The sequence below is a fragment of the Podarcis bocagei genome, assembly GCF_964188305.1.
Source record: "Podarcis bocagei genome assembly, chromosome: 16".
Lineage (NCBI taxonomy): Eukaryota > Metazoa > Chordata > Lepidosauria > Squamata > Lacertidae > Podarcis > Podarcis bocagei.
The window spans coordinates 35,233,634-35,254,249 of NC_138142.1; the positions used below are offsets into that span (position 1 = coordinate 35,233,634).

The 20,616-nt window shown below is 51.5% G+C and overlaps 1 protein-coding gene across 7 annotated transcripts in view; it reads left to right on the forward strand.

Moving 5' to 3' along the window:
• The window catches only part of ADAR (adenosine deaminase RNA specific), a 38,046-nt gene that overhangs the window by 12,587 nt on the left and 4,843 nt on the right, over positions 1 to 20,616 (forward strand). For 4 of the 7 annotated variants that reach the window (XM_081173470.1, XM_081173471.1, XM_081173469.1 and 1 more), the window contains exons 2-11: positions 3,524 to 5,141; positions 8,765 to 8,957; positions 10,786 to 10,943; positions 12,547 to 12,682; positions 12,907 to 13,118; positions 15,132 to 15,288; positions 15,547 to 15,718; positions 17,247 to 17,340; positions 18,054 to 18,173; positions 18,900 to 19,033. In XM_081173470.1, coding sequence (XP_081029596.1) covers positions 3,619 to 5,141; positions 8,765 to 8,957; positions 10,786 to 10,943; positions 12,547 to 12,682; positions 12,907 to 13,118; positions 15,132 to 15,288; positions 15,547 to 15,718; positions 17,247 to 17,340; positions 18,054 to 18,173; positions 18,900 to 19,033 — 2,899 coding nt within the window. In that variant the 5' untranslated portion in view covers positions 3,524 to 3,618. Of the gene's footprint in view, positions 1 to 1,317; positions 1,743 to 3,523; positions 5,142 to 8,764; positions 8,958 to 10,785; positions 10,944 to 12,546; positions 12,683 to 12,906; positions 13,119 to 15,131; positions 15,289 to 15,546; positions 15,719 to 17,246; positions 17,341 to 18,053; positions 18,174 to 18,899; positions 19,034 to 20,616 lie in introns of those variants that run through there. The other 3 variants (XM_081173472.1, XM_081173467.1, XM_081173468.1) reach the window with 2 other exon arrangements.

A 20,616-nucleotide genomic window follows, 5' to 3' on the forward strand; every position in this document is an offset into this window, starting at 1 on the left:
TGGCTTCTTTGCCAAAGATGAACCAGGTGCTTCCCACTGTTCCTCAGCCCATGCAACAGCTGTGCAGTTCTGCCCCCCCCCCATTGAACTGACCTGGCGAGCTCTTCCACAGTCACCATGTGCATGTCTCGTTTTGCACCTGGAGAGGCGAGCGGGTTATCTGAGCCTGTTAACCAATCCGAGGAGGAAAGTTTATGCTGTGCCATTTGCAACCTGCCCTTGACCCGGTTTTGAGCTACGCGCCTGCATCGCTTAATGCTTCTCACTTGGGGTTCTAGGATGGCTCCTGGCGCCTCTGCTCTGTTGGCTGTCTGAGATCTGTAGGTATCAATTATGTGTGTTAACCCAGCATGCTGGCTTATGGGAGTTGTAGTCCAAAATATCTGGAGGGCATGATGGACTGGCCTATGGCTATGTTAAGAGGAGGTAGTTGGAGGGAGGGGGCGCAGGTCACTTCCATTCAGTTTTCTCTTCTGTCATATCCAGGCCTCATCTGCACCATACATTGAAAGCACTATTTAAACAGTTGTGGCTTCTCCCTAAAGAATCCTGGGAAACGGTTGTTTGTTAGGGGTGCTGAGGGTTAGGAAACCCATATTCCCCTCCCAGAGTTCCCTGGGAAAAGGAATTGATTGTTAAACCGTTCTGAGAATCGTAGCGCTGTGTGTATTGTAATTTGTCAAGATGACACGCACCCATAGGAGGTGAAGCCAGAGCAGTCATTCATACATTCACCTAGTCATTCACTAGGCAGGTTCCTCAATACTCTCTGTACTGGACATTGCTGAGCAGTGAGCAATGGCTGAAAAGAGCCAACTCCATGAAGGCAAATGGGCAGTTGCTGTTGCGGATAGATGCCTGTGTGTCTCAGGAGCCTTCGAAACAAACAAGCAGATAGAGGTGTGTGAACTTAGTACTGAGGCTGGTTTAGGAATGACCAAAGGTATTGTTAAGGAGATGTGGAAAGATACCCCAAACTGCAGGAAGCTGGTGCCTCTTTGGTTGCAGTGTTGGAGCAGAGAAGGCTGAGTTGAGGTCTGGCAGCTCTGGGTAAGGGATAAAGGAAAGAAGAGTTAGAAGTGAACGAATCTCCCAGTTAGAGAAGCATGAGATTCTGGTAAGTGCTTTCCCTTCTGCCTAGCAGATAACAGTCCCTCCCACCAGCCTGTGATGAAAAGGAACCAAAAGTATTTTCCTGTAAGTGGCTGTGGAGCTTTCCCTTTCTAGGCTTTTTTTACTTCTAGGCAATGCTGCAATGAGCTTGCAAGAGAGGGGGAGGAAGCACTCATCATCGGTTTCTGGCCCCCCCCAACCTAAAGCTAATGGCTTTACCTCCGGCCCATCCCTCTGTCTGTAACTAGACACTCCTTGGGCGGAACAGCATAGAGGGAGGCTGGACCTCCGGAGAATTGAAAGCGAAACCTATCTGGCAGTTATGTTAAGTGAGTGATCCAGCCTGCCCGCTGTACTGTGGAGAGAGAAGGGAGGAGGATAGTGGGGTGTTTGTGTAATTCTTGCAGAGTCCTTGCTTTGTGGCGAGCCTTTCCTTCTTCCCTACCACCCCCCCCCCCCGGGTGTCTGTGTCTCTCATAGTGTGGGGGACACACACCTCCTCTTTTTCCTCTTGCCTTGCCCCCTCCTTGTTCTGGGGAAGGCCTTCTCTTCGCAGAGCTTTCCCCCTCTTTTTTTGTTTCTTGCTATCTATGCAATGCCTGGTTCTTACCAGCGTGGAACAAAAAGAGGTAAGACTATCCGATTTCCCTTACCTATACCTGTTTTACGAATTGCCTCCCCTTGAAATGCCTGGAATTCTCTCTGTGACCCCTCAGCCAACCAACCCCCCCCCGCCTTCCTTGTTCCCTTGTAGCTCCTGAGATTGAGGTAGTTAGAGTTTGAACAGAGGGTATTCTGGAAAGGAATATAGCTCCCTCTCTGTGGGCTTCAAAACCCCAGAGAGCCACTGCCAGTCGGTGTAGGCATTACTGAGCTAGCTGGACCAAGGCATTACTGAGCTAGCTGGCAACTTCCTGTTCTCCCAGAGAGCAGAAGACACTTAATTTGGTTGCTGCAGAAAGAGTTGTGGTGCCTAGAAAGATAACCCATCCCATGGCTCCATACCATAGTACATTTGTGAGTCTGAAAACACCACAGGTCTCTTTCTTTGTGTGTGGGTACTGTGACATACCGAAGCCACAATACTATACCTGCTTTCCTGGTGACGAAGCCCCTGTGAACTTGGTGGGGTGACCCTGTACATCTAGGAATGTAAAAGGATTGCTTTGCCAGGCTGCAGTCTTGCTAGCACTTGCTTGGGAGTAAGTTCTGTTGAACTCAGTGACGTTTGCTTTCGGATAGGCCCGGCTGGGATTGCCTTAACATGGCTACCCCTCTTAAGGATTTCTTTTTCATCGACTGAAGGGAAGATGTAACTGTTATGTTGGTTCTGTGGGTTAGAACAAGGTGGTTGTTTTTATTTTTTTTAAAAAAAAGTTTGGCTCTCCAACATCAGTCATAGATTTTTCCAAATCTGCCTCTTGGAGAGAAGGCTTTTGAAGGCCAGGTGGTGGTCAGTTTTACAGCTGTACTGAGCCAAATAGACTCTGAAACCATGTAAACAGACTCTGCTGACAAACCCAATCTGTAGCTGGGTTTAATGACATAAATCTCACATATGTATCGACTGGGGGAAATCCCAGTCATTTTGGTTTGCAAGTTTTTCATCCTGGCATCTGGAATCTTAACTCTGCCCCAGGATTGTTCCTCTTAACTATTTTCTAAAGGTCTCCTAGGAATTGCCATTCTGCTATGAAGCTACTCTTAATCCGGCCCCAACCATATCACCACAAACGCAGGCAATATGGCTGTACAGGGAAAGGTGGGCTATGGGGTGGGTTTCCTTTTGAGAACACGAGGAGAGCTCAGAGTGGCGTGCCTGGTCCAGCATCTTGTTCACACCGTGTCCGAACAGATGTCGACGAGAGACGCACAAGCAGGACCTAGTGCATTAGCAAAGCTCTGCACCTGCAGTTTGCAGCAACTGCCTCCCACCGATGGCCTCATTCTCCCTGAATTTGTCTATCACTGCCACCTGGGGGAGTGGATTCCATAGTTTAACTCCGAACTGATGGGAAGAAGTGCTTCCGTTCTTTCCCCCTGAATTTCTTTTACTATGTGCTGGGAAGTAAAGTCTCACAACTCTCCCTTGGTTGCCCAAGAAACCCTGAATCAAGCTGAACATACCTTGCGTTCAACCGTGTTTAGGAGACTCGTTCTCCATCCCATCTGTAGATCTCCCCTGACCTTAGTGCCTTAAACCAGTGTCCTCCTCTGATAAGGGAGCGCAGGTCTTCAGCAGCTGTACAGGAGGCTTCCGCTCTATCTGACGGGAGCCTCTTTCCGTCGTCAGGTGTTGTCTTTTGGGAACTGGGGCAGAGGGACTGGTTTCGGTAGAACTGCGTCGGCTCCCCCGAGCGTGTATCCGAGGTCTGAAACGTGCCCTGTTCTCTTGTTTTCTCTTTGCCAGGCCTCTGCGCAGCAGCCCCCGTGAGAGCAAGCCGCAGCTGCCTCTCGTCTGGTGCCCATGTGCCCGCCCCCAGCCCTGCGCCCCAGCAGCACGCTATGAGCAGAGGTGTCACTCGAGGCAGAGGTTCAGATCAGGTGCCCCCAAAACATAGCAGCCTCTCTAACCCAGCTTTCTTTAACGGTCCTCTTGTGTCGCAGGGAAGCGAGGATTTTCGGCAGCGGCAGGTCCTCTTCCTAAACGGGCAGCTCGGCGAAGCCCCGCTGTGGCAGCCCCGGGCGCAGCGACCCCAACTGTACCAGGGCTACCGCCGAGGTCCAGGCGCCTTCTCACCTCCCCAGAGCTCCCAGCACAGCAGTTGGGGCGCAGCCAGGAGGCTTCCCTGCAACAGTAGCTGGCAGGAGCAGAAGCAGCCTCCCCAGCCCCCCCGGCCGAGGTACAGCGGCAGTTCAAGGAGGGAAGTTGACGGGCTCATCACAGACTTACGGCACCTGACGCTCTCCGGCCAAGGAGTTGAACAGCGGCTCTTGGAGATCTTGGGGCAGCTCCGACCTGGGGAGGCCGAATCTGCCCGCTGCCTTGCCCGTAAACTCGAAGTGCAGAAGAAGGAGGTCAATCATCACCTCTACAGGCTTCTTACACGGGGGCAGTTGTGCAAAATAGGGGAGCACCCTCCGTTGTGGAGGTTAGCAGACAGCCCTAGGCCCCAGGGAGCGTTGAGAGAAGGGAACTCCGCCGGCCAGAGGGGCCAGGGCCGATTCCCAGTTCCTGGGGTTGGAGGAGGAGAAGAGAGCTCTGCCTCTGACCCAGAGGACTATCCTGATTCCGCCGCCATGGCCGAGGTCAGGGAGAAGATCTGCAACTACCTGTTCAGCGTCGCGGACTCGACGGCGCACGACCTTGCCAAAAACATCGGCCTCTCCAAGGCCCGGAATGTGAACTCCACCCTGCTGTCCTTGGAGAAGCTGGGGGAGGTGTGCAAGGAGAACGCCAACCCCCCCAAGTGGTCCCTCACGGACAACAAGCGCAAGAGGATGCAGAACAAGCAGAAGGCGGAAGAGGTCAGGGAAATGGCCGCCCCTGCTCCAAAAGCGAACCCCGAGCCTCCGACCCCATGCGCGGAACCGGAGCTGCCCGCCAGCTTGCCAGCTCCTCCTCTTCCTTCCCCTTCCCCGCCTCCTCCTCCACCGCCGCCACCGCCGCTTCTAGAGAGTGAGGAGGAGAACGTCGAGAACGGGCAGCAGGTGTCGTCGGAGCCAGCGGAGCAGGGAGACGCTTCCTCTCCCCGGGCGGCGGCCCCCCCTCCTCGCAAGCGGCCCCGGTACCACTGGTTCCCCAACTACGACAACTTTGAGAACGGCAAGTGGGCCACCGACGACATCCCGGAGGACCTGAATGCCATCAACAACCAGGACGAGGAGTCCCGGTGCATCATGGAGTCCCCGCTCTCCCCCAGCTACGCGGCCCAGTTCGACACGGCCTTCCTGTGCACTCCCTTGGAGAAGCTCATGGCCTGCCAGAAGAAGAACCCCGTCAGCGGCTTGATCGAATACACCCAGTACACGTACCAACATTGTGAGTTCGTCTTGCTGAAGCAGAGCGGGCCGTCACACGAGCCACGGTAAGAGAGGAGAGAGGGAGCGCTTTCTGGGGAGGGGGTTGTTCTTACCGGGGAAGGGGATTGTGCTTGCTCAGTGTTTATGCGTTTGTCTCGGACTGTGCAGGTCATTGGCAAATATGTTAAAAAGAAAAGTTTTCTCCAAAAGGAGAAGGGGATTACTTTTGCTCAGGTTACATTTCAATGCATTTGCCTCGGCTTGTACAAGTCACTGCAGACATTAAAAAGAGCAGTTTTCTTTAAAGCAAGAGATGTGATTTGGTTAAAATGCTAGTGTGATTGCAACTGGTTTAAGATTGTGTGTTGCCCCTCTTCCTTTCACAACTGCTTTTGCGTATTACTCTGCCCCGTAGGTTACAAAAGCCTCTTAATAAGCAGGCAGCTGAGATATATATCAAGTCTTCCCTTAAAAAGGAAAGAAAGACTGTTTTAATACTTAAAATGCAGGACTCTCTGTTCGTTCTTTCTTTCTTTTACAAAACACATTCATCTTATATTAACAATTCGAGTGATGACACAGCAGTCTCTGCTGAATAATCTAATAATGTCCCACAGCCCCAAGTCCGTCTAAATTTAGTTAGTAAGCTCTGTGGAGCAAGGACTCGCCGTCTTTTAAAAACTCCACACAACGCTGAGATGCTGGTGTTGAAACCCTGATCATCGTGTGCGGCGATCGGTTTCCACCTTCAGGGCTCTGAAGTTGGGGAGCGCAGGACAGAGGAACGAGCATGAATGGGCAGCAATAGGAAGGTTTCGTTTCTGCTTGCAACATCTCTTTCTTCAGGCCTGCAAAACAGCCACTTGCAATTTAAGAATCGCCTCCCACTGCCAGGCAGGGAAAGCCTCAGGGGGAAGGAGGAAGACTCAGCTAAGCGAGAGTGAAATGGAGAACCAAACCACCTGCATGGTGAATGTATTTCTCCTCCCCCCCTCTCTTTCCAAATTTGAAAAGCGGTGCCTGGCATGAGCTCTGTGCTCCCCTTTAGAGCGGAGGGTGGGGAATCTCTTTTTCAGCCTGAGGGGGCCACATTCCACCACGGGCAGCCTTCCTGGGGCCACGTGCAAGCAGTGGGTGAAGCCAGAGGTGAAAGTAAGCAGGAAAAAGGCATGCAAAAATTGGGGCGTTTCTACACCCTCCCACCCACATCATCCAGGCGAGCAAGAGGCGTTGTTGAAGTTCAAAGGCACATTCTGTCCCGACAAAAGCACTTGAAGAGGGTGCATGGAAGGGGGTGTGTGGGTCAGCCTGGGGAGGGGGATGCAGCCTGCGAAGTGTCCTGGGGGGCGGATAGAGAGGCCTGGAGGGTGACATTTGGGCCCCCAAGCCTGAGGTCCTCCACCTCGGCTTTAGAATAGCGAATCTTCAGCTGCAGTTCCAAAGGGGGGGGGGTGTAAGCCCGCTGTGTGGCTAATTAGTAGTTTTGCACTAGGCAAATATTATGCCCCATAAGTTCCTGTGTGGCTGGAGGAGTTCCACGCTGTCTGCTTCTGGCAGGGAGCATCTGTTGCCATGTGGGGGGGGGGGGACCCGGAGCGTTCCTCTTCCCTCCCTCTGGCGCATCGCTCTGAACAGTTGGGTGGGTTGGATTTTATTTTTACGTTCTTGCTTGGCTGCTCTTTATAGCCACTGTGTTTTTAGAAACACACACACACACACGAGTCTCTTTCTTTCTGTCTCACTCCTTGCCTTTTCTAGGCACCAGCAGAGTATGTGTGCCACCCTCTGGTACATCAATAGACCCGCTAGACAGGAAAATTGGCCTACTTTTTTCCATGAGAGCAGATTCTTCCCAAGCAAAGGAGCCGGGAGCTTGAAACCGCAACCGCTATGGGGGCATTTAGCTCTGTAGTCTCTGTTGCTACCCAGGCCAGTGGAGGCTGGTCCGCTTGAAATGTATGGGGCTTTGCCCTGCTAATCTCATTCTGCCCCCTCAGCCAGCTCCCACCTGCCTGCCCCTCTTTCATTTGTTGCAGAGGATGGCCCCGTCTGTCGGCTTCCTCCCGCTTAGCCTCAGTGTTGCCCTTGTAGATCTCAGCAGGGAGGGTGACTGTGGCAAAGCAGGAATTGGGTGGCGCCACCTACTGCTGGGCTCCCAACCTTCGGCCGTACAAGCCCCAACAACAGGGGTCAGCAAACTTTTTCAGCAGGGGGCCGGTCCACTGTCCCTCAGACCATAGTTTTTTTTGGGAAATGAATGAATTCCTATGCCCCACAAATAACCCAGAGATGCATTTTAAATAAAAGGACACATTCTACTCACATAAAAACACACTGATTCCTGGACTGTCTGTGGGCTGGATTGAGAAGGCGATTGGGGCCGCATCCGGCCCCCGGGCCTTAGTTTGCCTACCCATGCCCAACAAGCACCTGCCACCATCAAACTGGGCCTTTTTCTTCCTTGTCTTCCTTGTAGTGCTGCCACAGTTTGAAACTGGGTTCCTTGGGAGTTTTAGTTTTTGGGGTGGGGTGGGGCTTCCTCCAAAGATAAAATCTGTAATGGCAGTCCAGCTTCCCTGAAAGAGAACTGCTAGCACCTTCTCAAAGCAGGGTCCAGTATGGTTTCAGATTGGACAGGGGAATCGCATGTTGATATTCCTACATTGCGGCGGGTTGGGCTAGATGAGCTTTGGGGGGCCCCTTCCAACTCTACGATTCTATGATTCACCTGGCATCCTCTTTGTCAGCACAACCAGAGAAGAGGGCTGGGCGGCTTCTAAGGGTTCTGCTCCTTAGAACAGAGAGGCCTAGCTGGCTAGCAAGCTTTTAGAGCATGCCCCACAATCTTTGCTGTGCCCACAGATCAGGCAAGGAGGAAGGAGTTCACTAAAGGCGTGATGGGGGACATCTCTGGTCTTCCAGCTTTCATTGGGACTCCCAGCTTCCCACAGCCTTGGCCAGCATGGCCAATGCTCGAGTGCTGGTTCTGCCACCCCGGTGTAAATGCTGCACCAATAAAAAACGTAAAGAAACCCCTGACCATTAGGTCCAGTTGTGTCCAACTCTGGGGTTGCGGCGCTCATCTCGCTTTATTGGCCGAGGGAGCCAGCGTACAGCTTCCGGGTCATGTGGCCAGCATGACTAAGCCACTTCTGGCGAACCAGAGCAGCGCACGGAAACGCCGTTTACCTTCCAGCCGGAGCGGTTCCAATTAATCTACTTGCACTTTGACGTGCTTTCGAGCTGCTAGGTTGGCAGGAGCAGGGACCGAGCAATGGGAGCTCACCCCGTTGCGAGGATTCGAACCGCCAGCCTTCTGATTGGCAAATCCTAGGCTCTGTGGTTTAACCCACAGTGCCACCCGCATCAATAACCCCTTCCTAACAAAACCTATTTGTCGAGGCAGAGGGCTTGGAAAGGAGAACCAGTGTGCTGTAGTGGTCAGCATCGGACTTGGGACCATAGAAGCCGAGGCTCAAATCCCTGCTCATCCGGGACGTCCACTGGGTAATCACACACTCTCGAGGCCTAACTGTGTGGTTATCACTGCGAGGATAAATTGGGTGTCGGGTGAGGGGCACATACACTGCCTTGAAGCTCCTTGGACATAAATGTGATAAATAATGACGCCAGATTCACTGATTAGCACACATCCTAACCATTTTGTGCCTTGTGTGTTTTGGTCAAGGTTTAAATTCCAGGCGGTGATCGACGGTCGCCGGTTCCCCCCGGCGGAAGCAGGCAGCAAGAAGTTGGCCAAGCAGGAAGCAGCCGCCCACGCCATGAAGATCCTCTTGCGCGAAGTCGAGCATGAAGGGGAGGACGGCATGGAGCTGGAGAAATCCTTATATGAGGACAGTTCTCTCAGCGAAGCAGAACTGGTGAGAGCGGCTCCCCACCCACCCCTGTAGCAGGCAGGGGCCGAAAGTGGAGCTCTCTGGAGCTGCCATTTCTGTGAAAAGCGGCTCCACCACAATCCGATTTCCATATCGATTTATTTTCTCACAATGGAAGTGGCCCAGCTTCTTCTACTTGTTGTTGATCTGTAATAATTAGGTGGTAGATCTGTGTTAGGGTTTTTTTTGGGGAGGGGGGTATGGTTTTTGTTTCTTAATGGTTGTTGTAAACCATTTTGATGTTTCTTGAGAAACTGTGGTACATACACACATACGCATCCCTACCTTTTAGTCGATAGTTGGGAATGCTGCCTCTGTCAGTGGAGAACATAGTCATCAAGGTTAGCCCAGAAAGGGTGTTGTTTAGTGATAACAACAGCAAAATGACAAGGGGATTCGGATATTTAATTTGGCACAACTTACCTGAGAATCAACTTACCTGAGAATCCTAAGGGATGCGGGTTAAACCACAGAGCCTAGGACCTGCCGATCAGAAGGTCGGCGGTTCGAATCCCCGCGATGGCGTGAGCTCCCGCTGCTCGGTCCCGGCTCCTGCCAACCTAGCAGTTCGAAAGCACGTCAAAGTGCAAGTAGATAAATAGGTGCCACTCTGGCGGGAAGGTAAATGGCGTTTCCGTGCGCTGCTCTGGTTCACTAGAAGCGGCTTAGTCCTGCTGGCCACATGACCCGGAAGCTGTACACCGGCTCCCTTGGCCAATAAAGTGAGATGAGCGCTGCAACCCCAGAGTCAGCCACAACTGGACCTAATGGGCAGGGGTCCCTTTACCTTTACCTGAGAATCTTCTGCTATTCTATTCTATTTAATGCAACAAATAATTTTAGTAGCTGTGACTGTGGTTTTATTGTATGTGTGGTGCCTGATGATTTTTATGTTTTGGGGGTTTTTTTGGGTTTGTTTGTTTTTTGTTCTCCTTCTGAATGATGCCGTAGCCTACGACTAGTGCAATAAAAAGTTTCAATTGGTCAAAAAAATATATACATAGCAAAATGATTTTCCCCCACCTCCTTAAATTAGGCTGCAAAAATGAAGAAAGCTAGCCAGGTATGGACTCAGGTGTGAAAGGATTTTGAGCCGAGTTCAGTACTGTTGAAAATAGATCCTAAGGTCATGAGCACGAGGCACCCTGTCCTTTTAATTCTTCACTGTTGGTCTTCGCACCTGACTCTGGTAGGCAGACCATGGGGTTGTAGTAAACAGCAAAATAGATCTGTCTTGCCTGATGTCTGCCCGCCCCTGCTGTAGTCTCTCCCCCACCCCCTGGGAAATTATCCACAAGCCCCTGGGGTTCTACAACAGGCTAGTCAGTGGGGGAGGGTCTCCCCCAGGCTAGGGTGCCTGAAACTGCAGCCCTGTGAGCCAAAATTTTGCCTCTGGGGAGAAGTTGGGGGTCAGTGGAAGTTTTGTTGAGGGTGGTGGTCAGCTGGCTTTTACAGCCATCCTTTCATTTGCATTTTAAATTGCATTTTAACCTGTATTTTAAATTGTGGGGGTTTTTTTGTTTGTTTGTTTTTTACTGTAATTTTATTAGTGTTAGCCGCCCTGAGCCCGGCTCTGGCCGGGGAGGGCAGGGTATAAATAAAATTTATTATTATTATTATTATTATTTCCTCTTCTGGGCACCAGGAGGATAATTTCCCATTGGTGCCCCCCCACCCTGAGTTGCCAAACCAACATGGTGCTTCAGTGAGAGAGATACTGAAACAAAACAGCAGAAAGAGCCCCACTCTGCAGCGTCCTGGTACAACCCTTTCTTTATTTCCTCCTCTCTTCCTTCCTTCCTTCCCTCTCCAGCCTGAGCAGACAGAGTCAGAGGCTTTGTCTACAACGCAACAGCTGAATGTGCTTTCTGGGAAGAACCCCGTCAGCGCCCTGATGGAATACGCACAGAAGTCGGGGAGCATCTGCGAGTTCCAGCTGCTCTCTCAGGACGGCCCTCCCCACGATCCCAAGTAGGTCGCGACTCGCGTTCAGAAGCGTGTGAAGCTCACAGCGTGGCGAAGCCCTAGGCTGCTGTTGCTCTCTGGGGAATAGACCAGGACACAGGCACCACCTTTGTTTTTTTTTTGGGGGGGGTGAGGATGGAGGGAGGGCTTGTTTATTTATTGCAAGAGTCCCTGAGGATGTTCGCGCACGCACATCGTCACCACCGGGAAAACCTCTTGTTTCTCCTTGCGCTGTATTCAAAGGAGTCCAAATCATTTTGTTGTCTTTTAAAGTAATTTGTAGAAGGTTCCCATTCTTCCTTGAAGTCACTGTTGTCCTTTTCACGCAGTTTATGTCAGTTTTGCCAATTCCGCATAGCTCATCAATTTTTCTTGCCACCGTTCTTTCGTTGGGATTTCCTCGATTCTTCCATCCTTGTGCCAACAAGACTCTTGCCGCTGTTGTAGCATACATAAATAAGTTCTTTATTTTTCTTGGCAGGTCTTGTCCTACAATCCTTAACAAAAATGCTTCTGGTTTTTTTGCCCTCGGTTCTGTTTCTTGACTGTGCAAGAGACAAAGCTCTCAGGGCTCACTGCTAAAGATCAAAAACATTCTTGGCGGTCTTGCTTCAAGAGGCCTGACTTACCGTATTTTTCGCTCTATAAGATGCACCAGACCATAAGACGCACCTAGTTTTTGGAGGAGGAAAACAAGAAAAAAAATATTCTGAATCTCAGAAGCCAGAACAACAAGAGGGATCGCTGTGCAGCGAAAGCAGCAATCCCTCTTGCTGTTCTGGCTTCTGGGATAGCTGCGCAGCCTGCATCCGCTCCATAAGACACACACACATTTCCCCTTACTTTTTAGGAGGGAAAAAGTGAGTCTTATAGAGCAAAAAATACGGTAATCTCTTTTAATTGCCTCTCCTGAGCCCCTTCATTCACTAGGGCAGGTGTGGGAAGCCTTTGGCCCTCCAGATGTGGCTGTGTCGCAGTTCTTATCAGCTCTAGCCATCATGACTCGTGGGCAGGAGGGATGATGGGGACTGTAGTTCAGCCACACTTGGAGGCCAAAGGTTATGAGAGCACCCAGCCCACTAACTAGCTTTCGTCAACCGGGTGCCTTCCAGGTGTTTTGTACTCCAGCTCCCATCAGCGCCAGCTAGCGTGGCAAACAGGTTGTGGATGATGGTAGTTGTAGGCCTCCCAATTTTTGGAGGGCCACAGGTTGAGGTAGGTTGGAATCAGCCTTGCCTTTGTTCCCCCCCCCCCAAAAAAGCAGCAGTTATCTCAAAGAGGGACAGTCTTGGTTATAATATTTGACTAGCTTGGTTTAGGTTATAGTATTTAGCAGTGTGCAGGGCTCTGCACAAAATGCAGAGGAAGATATTGGCTCTGTCCAGTGGCTTGTCTGTCTAAAAGGAACTAAAATCAAGAAACATGGTGTGTTGTGTTTTTTTTTGGGGGGGGGGACAGGCTTCCTCTCCTTTTTCTGTTCAAAGGGAGTGGGGGTTCTGGAAATGACCCAGGCCCCACCTGCCTTCCTGCTGCAACCACTTTCTGTGTGATCTACCTTCCGTCTCAATAAGCCCATGAACTCTCTGTCTTCCCCTTTTCCTTCAATCAGGTTCAAGTACTGCGTGAAAGTGGGCGAACGCGTCTTCCCTGCCGTGGTATCGAACAGCAAGAAGGGAGCGAAGCAGATGGCCGCCGAGGCCGCCATGAGGGGCCTCACTGGGGACACCAGCACCTTACCTGAACAGGTATCCTTGTTGTTTCTTGTTTCTTAAAGGTATAGACCGCCCCATACCCATAGATCTCGGGGCGGTTCGCAACGTAAAATCACAATATGGAAAACGCTCAGTATGTCATGGAAATGAGAACGGAGACAGGTCTCCCGGCCTCCTCTGTGCGCCACGCTCCCTGGCCTCGCTCTAGCCTCCTCATCAGCCTCTTTCTCTCTCTGTTTCCTTGGCGACTTTTTCAGACAGAGGCCCAGGGCGACCAGCCTGCGGACGTGCCTGGTGTCCAGCCTGCAACTGTGGAAGAGGCAAAAGCCGCGAGCGCTAAGGGTGTCGGCGAGCTGATTAAGTACCTGAACTCCAACCCAGTCAGTGGCCTCCTGGAGTACGCCCGGGCCAATGGCTTTGCTGCTGAGTTCAAGCTGATCAATCAGACTGGGCCACCCCACGACCCCAAGTGAGTAGGCGGAGTGGCTCTCTGCCCAGCCAGCCGGAGGGTTCTATCCTTGTGTTGCTTGCAGGACATAGGAAACAAAGACCAGGCCCTTAGTCTCCAATTCGATTGTCATCTGCTGGGTGGCAGGGGTTGTTCTGTCTAAAGGTCTTTCCCAAGCCCTGCTGCTTAATCTCTCTTAACCAGAGAGACCCCGGGGGGAACTGGAGTCTTGTGTGCAAAGCAGGAGCTCCGCTGCTGAGCTACAGAACTTCTGTATCGGAAAGGGCTCGCCTGCATCGCCGATAAGTCCTCCTGGTCCGCTAGGGAACTGCCCTAGGCAGGATGGCCATTAAACATAAATAGATTCTCGCTGCAGGATCAGGCCAGCAGCTCTGCTCATCCAGCCTCCTCTTCTCACAGTGGTCAGCCGTACACCACAAGGGAAAGCCCGAAAGCAGGACCCAAGGACAAGAGAAACTCCCTTGTGGTTTTCATTATTATTACAGTGGACGCTCGGGTTGTGAACAGTGATCCACGTGGGAGGCATGTTCACAACCTTCAGCGTTCGCAACCCACAGCGCCGCGTCTGCGCACGCACAGGTTGCGATTCCCCACTTCTGTGCAAAGCGCAATTTAGCGCTTCTGCATGACCGCTGAAACCTAGAAGTAACCCGTTCTGGTACTTCCAGGTTTCAGCACGTCCATAACATGAAAAAACACAACCTGAAGTGTCTGTAACTCGAGGTACGACTTGTATTATCATCATCATCTTCTATTTTCTGGATACTTGTCCACAGATATATGAAAGTTCATACTCAATGCAAGGTGTGTTTTTATAATGCACCAGAATGAAAGAAACACTTTAAAAAATCTAAATCTAAAAAGGAACGGAAGGAAAAAGAGGGAAATGGAAAGAAAGGAGGGGGGGAATCCTCTCTTGTGGTTTTCAGGAGCTGGTGCCTCTGTGGAGGCAGAGAATAGCCATTGTGGTCTTTGATAACCTTATCCTGCATTAATTTGTCCAATCCTCGTCTAAAGCCATCCAGGTCAGTGGCCATCACCCCCTCCTGCAGAAGCAAGTTCTGTCACTGTTGCCTGAAGTCCTTTTACACCCAGCTTTCTTGGATGCCCCTTTTACAAGAGAGGGAGAAAAAACATTTCTCGGTCCGCTTTCTCCTGTTAATATGTCCTGCTCTGTCCTTGTGGCTATAATTTGTTCTCAAATTGTTTTTAATATTGTATTTTAAATCATTGTAACCTGCCCTGGGACCTTATGGCAAGAAATTGAATTATTATTACAGTGGTGCCTCGCAAGACGAAAAGAATCCGTTCTGTGATTCTCTTCGTCTAGCGGTTTTTTCGTCTTGCGAAGCAAGCCCATTGAAGGATTAGCGCTATTAGCGGCTTTTAGCGGCTTATCTGCTGATCGGATCAGCTGATAAGCGGCTTAGCGGCTTAGAAAAAGGGGGGAGGGGGGAAAAACAGCAGGAACTCGCAAGACATTGTCTTCTTGCAAAGCAAGCCCATAGGAGATTTGTTTTGCGAAACACCTCCAAAACGGAAAACTCTTTCGTCTAGCGAGTTTTCCGTCTTGCGAGGCATTCGTCTTGCGGGGCACCACTGTATTACGATTATTATTTACCACATGGCTGCCCTGGACTGTAAGCTGAGGATGGGGCACCTCTTAGGGCCCTCCAGACGAGGTCAGGCTTCCAACACCTGTCCAGCCACACCTGGACGGCCTCAGGTGTCCCCTTTGGAGAGATGTAGCGATCCAGCCTGCTTGGTGGAAGTCCAGCAGCCTCTTAGCAGGCTGATCTTAAAAACAGAACAAGGGTGGGGGTAGGACCCAGCCAGTCCCTTTTCGGGCTTTACTCAAGCTTGCTGCATTCTTTCTGACCTTTCCAACTCTCTCAAGGTCTTCCTGTGCATTGTTTTCCTGCTGGGGCTCTTGATCTTATAGCGCCAACCTCACCCAGGGCCCCTCGGTTACTGAACCTGCACCTTCTCTGATGATTTTCCTCCTCCTGGCAGATTCGTCTTCCAAGCCAAAGTGGGCGGCCGCTGGTTCCCGGCCGTCACGGCGCACAGCAAAAAGCAAGGCAAGCAGGAGGCTGCCGACGCGGCACTCCGGGTTCTGATCGGGGAGACGGAGAAGGCAGAGAACTCCGAAGGCCTGACCATCACAGAGGTAACACTGCCACCCTCGCTTGCCTCTCCTTTCGCTGTTAATGGGCCATATGGGAAGACCTTGGACCCGTAGATGTTGCTGAACTACCGCTCCCATCACCCTGAGCCATTGGCCATTCTTGCTGGGGCTGATGGGAGTTGAAGTCCAGCAATGTCCAGAGAGGCTTCCTTGCAGTTTGCTTCTCTCCCCTCTCCCCTGGGCCTTGTTCTTCGGCTGTGAAAACTCCCAGCCTCCCCTTCTTCTTCTTCCATCTCGCAGCTCCCCGTGAGCGGAAGCACACTCCACGACCAGATCGCTATGCTGAGCCACCAGCGGTTCAACACCCTGACCGCACGTATCCAGCACAGCTTGCTCGGGCGGAAGATCCTGGCCGCCATCATCATGAGGCGAGGGCAAGAGGGCCTGGGGGTCGTGGTGAGCATCGGAACAGGTAAGGGATGCTTCTAGTCCGGGCAGGGGGATTACTCATATCAGAGCTGGGAAGAATCTTGCTTAAAAGCTCCATTTAGCCATGGCTGAGTGACTCTAAGGGATGCGGGTGGCACTGTGGGTTAAACTACAGAGCCTAGGGCTTGCCGATCAGAAGGTCGGTGGTTCAAATCCCCACAACGGGGTGAGCTCCCGTTGCTCGTTCCCTGCTCTTGCCAACCTAGCAGTTTGAAAGCATGAAGTAAAAGTAGATAAATAGGTACCGCTCTGGCGGGAAGGTAAACAGCGTTTCCATGTGCTGCTCTGATTCGCCAGAAGCTGCTTAGTCATGCTGGCCACATGACCCGGAAGCTGTACACCAGCTCCCTCGGCCAATAAAGTGAGATGAGCGCCGCAACCCCAGAGTCGTCTGTGACTGGACCTAATGGTCAGAGGTCCCTTTACCCTTTACCTTTATTTAAATGACTCTAAACTGGTGTTTCCCAAACTTGGGTCTCCGGCGGTTTGGGAACTACAATTCCAGTCATCCCTGACCACTGGTTCCTTCTAACTAGGGACAATGGGAGTTGTAGTCCAAAAACTGCTGGAGACCCAAGTTTGGGAAATCTTGCTCTAAACAAAAACTTTTTTTAAAAAAAAAAAAAGGTCACGGGGAACAGATTATTTTTGGACACCACCCACTCAGGTCACTTCGTTCTCGCCCCCCCCCCCCAAAGAAAAGCCAGATAGAAATGGAGTAAGCAGGCACCCTGCCTGCTTGTTGCTGTTCTATTAATGGAATCTTGAGTGAAATCAGATCCAGCAGAATTAATATGAGCTTTGAAAAGCCCCATAAAGCTGAAAGAGGAAATGGGGAAGAGTTATCAAGTTATCACTCTTCCAACTTCCTCCTTCAGCTCCATGTGCTTTTCAGTGGAGGAAAAGACAGCCGCACTCATCTCGCGACCCCAGGGGCAGCACATGGAAGGGCTTATGGGTGCCAGGGAAAACCCTGTACAAACCACTAGCTGCCTCTTCCCCTGGGAATAAGTGCCCTATGTTTTGGGTGGTTTTTCTTTCATGAAGAGGGTTTTAAAATCAAACCCAGAATGAAATTGGAAACTAGCCTCAGCCGTCTTTTCGTTTAATAAATAAATAAGTAATCAAGGGGGATAGAACAATCGGAATGCAATTCAGCTGCTGCAGAAGACCAGTCCGTATAGATTTGCTCTCGTTGTAAAACACGGCTTTGCAAGCACAGTCCATATTGTGCAGCTTCCCAAGGTGGATTTGTGGAGTGCATTACGTAAACTGTAGCATGGCATCAGGTTCTACAGCAGGCTCATATTCAGTGACGGCTCGCGAGTGACAACTCTTTGTCCCAGCAAACCGCTAAGGATTCCTTGGTCTGTTGTTAAAAACACACACACACAACAACCACCTGGAAGTAAACAAATTCGGCTCTCCTTTTGTTCACACCAAGCCCTTCGCGCGGGGTCTGTTAATGCAGTATTTTCCTGACCGCTTTCTTTCTCCTCCTTGCCTCTCAGGGAATCGCTGTGTGAAAGGGGAGGAGCTGAGCCTGAAAGGGGAGACGGTCAATGACTGTCATGCGGAGATCATTTCCAGGAGGGGTTTCATAAGGTGAGGAAGCGGAAGCGGGAAGCCAAGCAAGGCCATTCAGAAGAGATCTGCCCAGAATGGGGCATGTGTTGAGTGCCCAGCCCCTGTTCAAGGACAGAATACTAGGCACTGGTCCTACCTTGCAGGTCGTTGTGAGCGATATTGTGAATGAATGGAATATTTAATGATGGCAACCTTTATCTGTAACACACAGGGGTGAGGAACTTGGTTTTTTCTGTTGAGAGATATAATATTTTGGGAGGGGACAGAGAGGCTGGTGGAGGGTGAGGCACCCCCTTTTCTCTTTCGCTGTCTACCCCTCTTTACAGGGTGGTGACTGGCAAGTATGAATAATGATACCTTAAAATGATGAAATATACAGTAAAACCCTAACACCGTGCAATAGTTGTTTTATAAACTGCTTCCTGATGGTTTGAAGCACCTATTTATCATTTATTTAGATTTTAACACATCCCACTTTCGAGGCCACCAGAACCTCCCAAAGCCTGCATTAAAATTTCAAAACGGCAAACCTGTTTAAAAAGCAGTTAAACAAGGAGCAGGAGGGGGAAAGGAAAGCCAAACAACTGATTGATTAAACATTGCAGTCCTACTTGGGGGGGGGCAACCTTGCTATGTGGGGCTTTACGGCCAAGTAAGCGTGTGCAGAATGGGGTCCCAAGGCCAGGAAGGTTGACCAGGCACCGCTTCACATTGTGGTGGTGTTCTTCCAGGTTCCTCTACACAGAGCTCATGAAGTTTGACCCCTCGGCACCCGAAGACAGCATCTTCCAGCCCCTGGAGGATGGCAAGCTGAAGATCAAAGACGACATCACTTTTCACCTGTACATCAGGTGAGCACCAGCCGGGGCCTGGCCTGCGTGCAGCGGTGCAAGATGGCTGAGGGGGGGGTGTGGGGGTGTGTGCCTGATTGTGCTGTGTTTTGCAGGGGATGTTGAATGCAACACGGGGAAGGAGCTATCGGGGAACCCAAAAAACAGCAAAGGGAAGAGTTGGGCAGGGGTAAATAAGTGTTCCACACAGCAGGCAGACAGGGTGACATTGATTTTATTTCCTGCCCCTCCCCTTAAGGTCCCAGGGCAGGTCGCAACCATTTAAAGAGCAGTTCAGAACAAATTGCAGTCGCAGGAACAGGGTGGGGTCGCCCCAAACACACCGTTCAAGTGTCAAAAGGGCAGGGCAAAGAGGTGTGTCTTCAGCACACAATGAAAACCATGTTAGTGAAGGTGACAGGCGCACCTCTCTCGGGAGGGAATTCTGCAGCTTGGGGGCTGCCGCAGAAAAGGCCCCGTCCAAGGCTGCTTCCCCGCAGCGAGCTCTGTGAGGGAGGTGGAACTGCCCAGGGGTCAGATAGAGAGGCCTGCAGGTCTGCATTTGGCCGTAGGACCTGAGCTGCTCTCTCCTTGGGCTAGAAGGGCCATTTAGCACAATGCCTTTTCAATTGCCATTTTAAGAATTTGCTTGAGCCCTGTTTCAGGGGGACCTGCTGAAAAGCAGCCCACACTGATTACTTAATAGCCTCTCGGGTTCAGGGTGTGCCTTGTTCTTCTGCCCCCTAGCACGGCACCTTGTGGGGACGGGGCTCTCTTTGACAAATCCTGCACCGACCAGGCCAACACAGTGGGGGAAGGCCAGCACCAGCCGCTCTTCGAGAATCCCAAGCAGGGGAAGCTGCGCACAAAAGTTGAAAACGGTGAGTGCCAGGGGAACTGAGCCCGGCGACTGGGGTTTTGTTCCTTCCCTTTTTCAGCTTTTACCTGTGCAGTCGGGTATTCTGGTATGCAGTTTTTTTAAGGATACAGTTTCCAGCCTTCTAATTGCCTTATACTCAGTCAGTCAGTCCATCCAGTAGCAGCAATAACTTCTTTTCATTGTATGCAGCCCAATGCCTGTTGCAATACGGAACGGTGATTTTCTCTTTTTTTAAATTGGCTATTTAATGACCGTATTTTTCGCCCTATAGGACGCACTTTTCCCCCTCCAAAAATAAAGGGGAAATGTGTGTGCGTCCTATGGGGCGAATGCAGGCTTTCGCTGAAGCCTGGAGAGTGAGAGGGGTCGGTGCGCACCGACCCCTCTCGCTCTCCAGGCTTCAGGAGAGCCCTAGCGCCAGTCCCACAAGGTCGGGGGACAGCGGGGAGGCGGAATGCCGCCATCCCGCTGTCTCCCGATGTGGTTTGGAGACTGACGGTGGGGAGACGCGTGCTTCTCCCCGCCGCCAGCCCCGCAAGCTCCGGGGACAGCTGGGAGGCGCAGCGCATCTTCCCGCTGTCCCCGGACCTGGTCTGAAGGCGGGCGGCAGGGAGAAGAGCGCTTCTCCCCACTGCTGGCCCCACAAGCACCTGGGGGAAAATGATTCCCCCCCTTTATTTCTCCCCCCCAAAAAACTTGGTGCGTCCTATGGGCCGGTGCGTCCTATGGGGCGAAAAATATGGTAAAGTTTTTTGTGATACAGATAAGCAAGGAAAGGTACATATAGCATCTCCACCTTCAATTCTGGGGAGGGGGAGAGAGAGGGGGAGGGAAAAGGCTGGGGGAATAGTGGTCTTTTCATTCTGTTGCGTAGTTTGTCCATGGTTTTTGCGTCAGTGTCTTGTGGACAGGCCCCTTGCAGTCATACCTCGTGTTACATTTGCTTCATGTTACGTTTTTTCAGGTTGCGTCCCGCAGCGACCCGGAAGCACTGGAAAGGGTTACTTCCGGTTTTTGCCGCTCGCGCGTGCGCAGAAGCGCCAAACCGCGCCACGCACCTGTGCAGATACAGTGCTTCAGGTTGCGGGCTTTTCAGGTTGCGAACGGGCCTCTGGAACGGATCACTTTCACAACCAGAGGTACCACTGTACAGTGGTACCTTGGGTTAAGTACTTAATTCGTTCCGGAGTTCCGTTCTTAACCTGAAACTGTTCTTAACCTGAAACGCCACTTTAGCTAATGGGGCCTCCCGCTGCTGCCGCGCCGCTGGAGCACGATTTCTGTTCTCATCCTGAAGCAAAGTTCTTAACGCGAGGTACTATTTCTGGGTTAGCGGAGTCTGTAACCTGAAGCGTCTGTAACCCGAGGTACCACTGTAGCTGTTCGTTTTGCTACTGGCATTGCGAGGCTTCCCTGGCTGCCCCTCTGCCCAGGACACTATTTCAGCCAGGCTGAAATGCTCTGGGAACTCTGGAGGGCTGTGCCCTCTTTCATGCTGCGGTAACAGCTGAATGGAACCTCTCTGTGCAGAGGCAGCATACCTTTTGAAAACATCAGGTGCTGGAAGAAGCCCTGGCCCCCATG